We start from the raw sequence: 5,924 nt of genomic DNA, 5'->3' as shown, positions 1-5,924 counted from the left end.
AAAAAAAATAGAGCTTGAACATCAGTTACACTTGTTACATTGTTTAAGAACTTAAGCAGTTAAAGACTTGTCTGCAAAACAAGCAGGGATGTGAACTTGAAGTTAAGCTATTTCATGTGTTTACCTCATGTGGATGCTTTTTCTGCACAAAGAGCCTCTTTGTGGTTCAACTTAAACCACTTCTAAAAGTGAAATTGGAGGCACTCTTTGGAATAAGTGTCCACAAGTAGTTACTCATGCTGTTTCTTCCTGAAATTAGTCCCACACTCCATCTCTTGGCAGGATTTGATACCTGTCAAAAGGAATCTGTTTCTTTCTATAGTTGGATTGACAACTCCCAGAAGACTTCCTGTTGATGGTCAGAGTGGACTGGTGGACTAGATCACTTTAATCACGTGGAGTCTGCTAGTTCAGGGCTGGAGGGCATGAAAGTAACTCCATCCATCCTTATGGTTGTGGAGCTCCAGCAGCTCGACAAAGGCATGAAGGAGGGCAGGGCTGGAGATGTAGCTCCTACCTTCTGTTTTTTGTGTTACTTGTCCTTCCATTCTGTCTTTCTGTAGATCTTGGAATGTGTTTGGGGCAGAGAAAGCAACTTATTCTACTCTCTTCCAAGGCCCTACACAGTCAGGGCTCAGTCAGAAACAAATAGCTCTTCTGGCTGGAGCTCTGCCCAGCATAAACAAATGCTCTGTAGTCTGGAGTCTGTGGAGACAAACGGCAAGCCCCAAGAGACTTGTGGACTTGCTCTTTTTGTCTAAATAGCACTTGCTTTGAAGCGTGCTCAAACTATTCGTATGAAAATGTTTGTGAAATGTGTGTTTGGGCATATTCTCAAATTTGTGATCTATTAAAATAAGCTGGCAAGCTATCTTAAACCACAAACTCATCAACTGCTGTAGCACTTTTCTGCAGGGAATACATGAATAAATACATGGGCTTTGACATGTGGCCTGGAGGCCAGTGTATTTGGCCTCTGCTCCTTCAGGAGACATGAATTCCAAAAGCAGGATGTCTGTTGCAAATCCTTTGCCTTTAGTTTCCAAGTCCCTAAGCACCAGTTCACTGCATCACTCTGACAAACTCTTGAGTTTAAAATAACCAGGGTGCCGACTTCACTGGGATTCCAGATTGGAGCTGATGCCTTAAGTAGTGCCAAGCAGTTAATGCTGTCTTTTCTATCTTGACCGCACTTTTCTATCTTGACTGCTATGAAATGGGCTTTCTGAAACACATACAGCAACCTGATATCATGCAGGGTTGTTTGGTCTCAGCAGAGCTGATTCATGTGTCACCAGACAATCTTCTGCTTGAAATCTAAGCACCAAGATCTTTTGGGAACAGCTATCTTACCACTTAAGATGTTGAACAGAATGGAAAGTGTTTAGTATTGAATAGGAGACAAACACCAATCTGTTTGCTTAGCTCTTTCTTTGGTAGGACTTTAAGAGATTTTTGTATATGTGTGTGTTCTCCTACACAATAAATTATGATAGTCAAGGAGATATGGCTACCATTTCACTGCTCTTTTTTTTGGAAGTGAGATACCACTGTTGCAAAACCCAGCTAAAACAATCCAATTAAATGTCTTTCTCCTTGAAGGCAGCCTATCAGTCACAGTTTACGTAAAATTTTTCTGCTATTATACCAAGATATCTGAAGGCATAATTTGAGAGAACGCACTTCATCCTGTAAAAGGAAGATGGATATGAATTTAAATCAGAAGTTCTGTTCTGAGGCAGTTTTCTAAAATGTTGCTTCCTTCTTTACTGCTAATAATACAATCATTTTCATATTCAATTTGCCTTTGGGAACTAAATAAGCTGTTGACTTTGCTTTTCCGTTACAATGTTGTCTAAACAGGCTATTGAGTGGATTATGTTTTGTGTGTTTTTTTTTTCCTATCTTTAACTTTTGTTGTGCTATCCTACACGCCTGAGCATCCTGTGGAAACAGGTATTAATACAGGAACAGGATGAGAAGATATGAGTTATCAGCTTATGTCTCCAGGCTGTAACCACTAACATAAGTTGCTGTTAGAGATTGCTTTCTCTTTGTCTTCCTCGAGTTTGTGGGCTCTTCAACTCTTGATTTCCAAAAGTTCAGAGGATTTTAATTATAAGACTTGAGATTTCATTCTCAGTGTTTCCTAGAATGCAATAATATGAAGACAGGAAAGAAGAGGGGGAAACCAAAACAAAAACTCTCCTGGTACATGGAATGCTTGCAGGAATTACTTCAAGAAGATGGGTCTTAAATACCTAGTAACAAAAACTGTGTTTTGATGAAGTACGTTCATAAAGTTGATGACAAAAATCAGGGATAAACCTGGTACTATGCCCTAATCTTCAAGTGGGTTAAGGGGAACTGTTGAGAACACACTTTGTTTCTGCAAGACTTCAGTTACTCAGTTTGTCCCATTAACAGAGAGGGAGAGAGTGCTCTTCCATGAGTTCTAGCCAGTTGTTGACTTGTTTCTCACTGCATTCTCCTAGACATCCCTGTGGCCCAGTGTCATCTGTGAACTGCAGAATGGTGTAAAGCTACGGAAGGCCACCGAGCGACCACAGCGTCCTGCTCCTCTGAAAGAATGTACCTACTCCCCTTATGAATTACTTCTAGATGATATTCGGCACAAGAGGTACAAACTTCGGAAGGTGAGTGACTACAGTCGGGACAATTTTGAAACCATCTGGTTTCTAAACGATATTTGTTTTGACTGAAAGGCACTCCTCAGATCTTTCTCAAAGGTACATCCAGTCCAAAAGTATTTAGAGCTCCCTCTCAGCTCAATATTTGATTGCTATGTTTACCCAACCAAACACTTCATTTCCAGTAACTTTCTAATTTGGTGCAGCCAAACCTTTATGAAGCTGGATAGTAGGCTTGTTTCCCCTCCAGGGGTCAGTCAGTTCCTTCTCCGGTGCAATTAAGCTGCCTTGCACAAAACAATTCCATTAAAGAAACTCTTGCCTGCTCATGCTTTTGTACTCAAGACACTTGTCTTTACAGGCTGCTTGAGTTGTGCCATGCTTGGCATCTCTTACTAGATTTCTTGCCTTAGCTGCTGTGAGATGTATGAAAGTGTAAAATCACTATGGAGTTAGTGCTCTGCTCAGCCTAAGGCAGAGGCCTGTAGGAGTGTATACGAGCTACTGCAGGAGCTTAGGCAGGATGACAAAAAAAAAGTTCAACTGCTTCCAGGGCAGCTGTGGTGCTGACTCAAGTGATAAAGGCTTCCAGCAATGTTGATGTTGGTGAAGATGCACAGATATAAAATTGACTGAGTGCCTCTGATGGTTTGTGATGCTGTTTACTTGCTGCAGCTTGAGCTGGGAATGATGAGCAGATCTAAAACACTGGCATAAGGCTTTGTGGCATTGGTGTGTTTTGCAAACAGACATCTTGGCAGAAGATGAGACACAACTCCACTTATAATAAAGACCGATATTTTAAAAAGTGAAAAGTTTGCTTAGCATGCTAGACATCAACATTTTTTTCCCTCCTTGCTGGCGCTCCTAGAGTGCAAGGGATTGAAATCTTCAGCTGAGCCCTCATAAAACCCTAACTCTCACTTTTGATTGTGGCGCCAGCCTTCAGAGAAGGCTTTTTAACGCTTATCTGGAGACTAATTTGTTCGGAAATACGTAAGTAGTAATGGAAAGGAGAAAATACATTACAACTACTCATTTCATTGATACTGTTATGTACTGTAAAGCACTATGTAGTACAGAAACATAACTGAAGGTGGCAGGATGAACTGGCTCTTGATTTCTTTTTTCTTTTTTTATTCCCTGTGGTTGACGAGAAGCACAAGCTTCAATGTGAAGCACATTTGTCAAAAATACTGCGAGAAGGAAAGGAGTACTTACTGTTTCAGCCTTTGTTTGAGAAGTCTCTTAAACAAGGATTTCCCCATGTGCAAAGCTACTTTAAAGCTCCCGTGGCAAACAGTGGTCTAATTTGCAAATTAATTAAAGCTCAGCTAGTGGTATTTTACCTGCACTCTCATGTATTCTGCAATTGTATACACAAGGAAAGAAAATGGCATAGCCTTGAAGTAAGAGTAATAAGTGGGCAAGGCAGATAAGTCAAGTTGTACATGTATATATATATTTTTTTTCTGTCCTCTCTACAGCAAGCATAGGCCTTGATGAGAGAAACAATCTGCCTCACAGAGTACCTGCACTGCAATTCTATCTTGCTATTTTTCCCAGTTTATGTAGGGCTGTAAACCAGACTCTGGGACTCTAGTTTATGCATACAGCTGCCTGCTGCTACAGGTCTTGTTATGGTCTTGTTAACCCATCAGTAACTCTCCTCCTTGGAGCGGAGTTATCACTGATGAAAGTATTGTGATCAAGTCCTGACATTAAAATATGACTACAACATTTTTTTTTTCAGTGGCTTCTTAGAGCATTTTGAGCTGCTAGGACTAGAATGCTGTCTGCTTCCTATGCATGCTGAAAGGGATGTGCAGGGCTTCTGATTATCTCTTGCCATAGGCAAAGCTGTCTCTACAAGAAACCTTTAAGCAAACTTCATCGCTCTACATTTTCCTACAGCTTTTTTTTAATTTCTTCTCCACATTCCTTATTCTCAATTTTTTTTTTTGAGTTATTCATTGTGCCACTGAATGGGAAGATATACAAACTGTGGAGAAATCTATTGCTCAAGTGCCATTTCTGCTTTTTCAGGTGATCATCGAGCAAAAATGCAAAACCCCCAGCAATGCTGTAGCTGCTCCCAAGCCTCATCTAAAACCTGTAGGTGATTTGGTGCTGTATCTAATGATAGCAAAGCAAGATAACTTCAGAGTTGATAGGATGGTTTCTGGGAATATGAATTTAATATTTTAACTACTGGTTTGGATTTAGATAAGGGCTAAATTGTAATTAATTGTTGGGCAGAACCTGCTGCCAACACATGGGATTAGGAAAATGGGAGGTGGCAAATTTTCAGAGAAAGATGATCAGTCTATTTCCACTGTTGCTACTTCTATCTGGAATACTTTGTGGTCCTGAAAGTATTCCTATACTACTTGATCAAGCCTTGTTTCAAATCTGAAAGTTGCTGAAATGTTCTTTAACAAACACGTTATCTAAAGCTTCTCTCTAGTACCTCAAAAGTCAAGAAATGAGGTATGGAAAGCACAGATGTAGAGGGCTCAGTGCCATCTTGAGTGAGAGGCACTTGTACGGCAGTACCCTTGCTGAAGCTTTAGTTCTGTCACCACTGTCTCCCCACTTTAGCTACTGGCTCTTTGCAGTGCTATATACTCTGCCTGCAGGTGCTGGAGTGGAAGCCGAAGGAGTGTGTGCCATCAGAGCCTACCTTACACAAACAGCTCATGGCAGAAATTAAGCAACCACGGAAGCTTCAATCGTCATCAGCAAGGGAAAGTGGGAGCAGGTCTAAAGGTATGAGCTACAAAGTGACCTTATCAAGCATACAACTGAAGTCACCAGAGTTCGGTTGTATGCTTGATAAAAAATAATGGGTAACATATAAGGTAAGGGGGGAGGGAATGCAAACTTTGTTTGTAAATGATAAGAATATTTCTAGAAAATTCTTTGTGGTTTATTACGTCTTGAAGATGTTTCAAACTGTTCTTTTTTAAATAGAGAGTTGAATTTGTCAACTGACTTAGAAAGCAGGATTTCAATAATTTCCTAAAACTAAAATATTAAATAACAGGGCAAATATCAAACTCTGATTACGTGGGTATAAGATGTGTTACTTTCTTGCCAGAACATATCTTACTCTGTGTGTATGTATACTTTCTTTCACTCCCCTCACCTCACCCAGAAATGTCTGTAATTCCAAACATTGCCTTGAAATCTCTGAATAATAGTTTTTAACATCCCAAGATGCCAGTGCAGCATTTCAGATCGTCAACGCAATAGCACAGCATCCAAGATCAG

General features: G+C 40.3%; 1 protein-coding gene across 1 annotated transcript in view; it reads left to right on the top strand.

Annotated features, from left to right (window-relative positions):
- LOC100538662 (protein spire homolog 1-like) overlaps positions 1-5,924 on the top strand; it is a 15,824-nt gene that overhangs the window by 2,908 nt on the left and 6,992 nt on the right. Inside the window, 5 exon segments of the mRNA XM_019618938.2 lie at positions 2,496-2,657; positions 4,698-4,766; positions 5,291-5,420; positions 5,809-5,850; positions 5,853-5,920. Of these exon segments, the coding sequence (XP_019474483.1) occupies positions 2,496-2,657; positions 4,698-4,766; positions 5,291-5,420; positions 5,809-5,850; positions 5,853-5,920 (471 nt within the window).

Source organism: Meleagris gallopavo, chromosome 1, assembly GCF_000146605.3.
Source record: "Meleagris gallopavo isolate NT-WF06-2002-E0010 breed Aviagen turkey brand Nicholas breeding stock chromosome 1, Turkey_5.1, whole genome shotgun sequence".
Taxonomy (NCBI): domain Eukaryota; kingdom Metazoa; phylum Chordata; class Aves; order Galliformes; family Phasianidae; genus Meleagris; species Meleagris gallopavo.
This window is presented reverse-complemented; position numbering and strand designations above follow the sequence as displayed.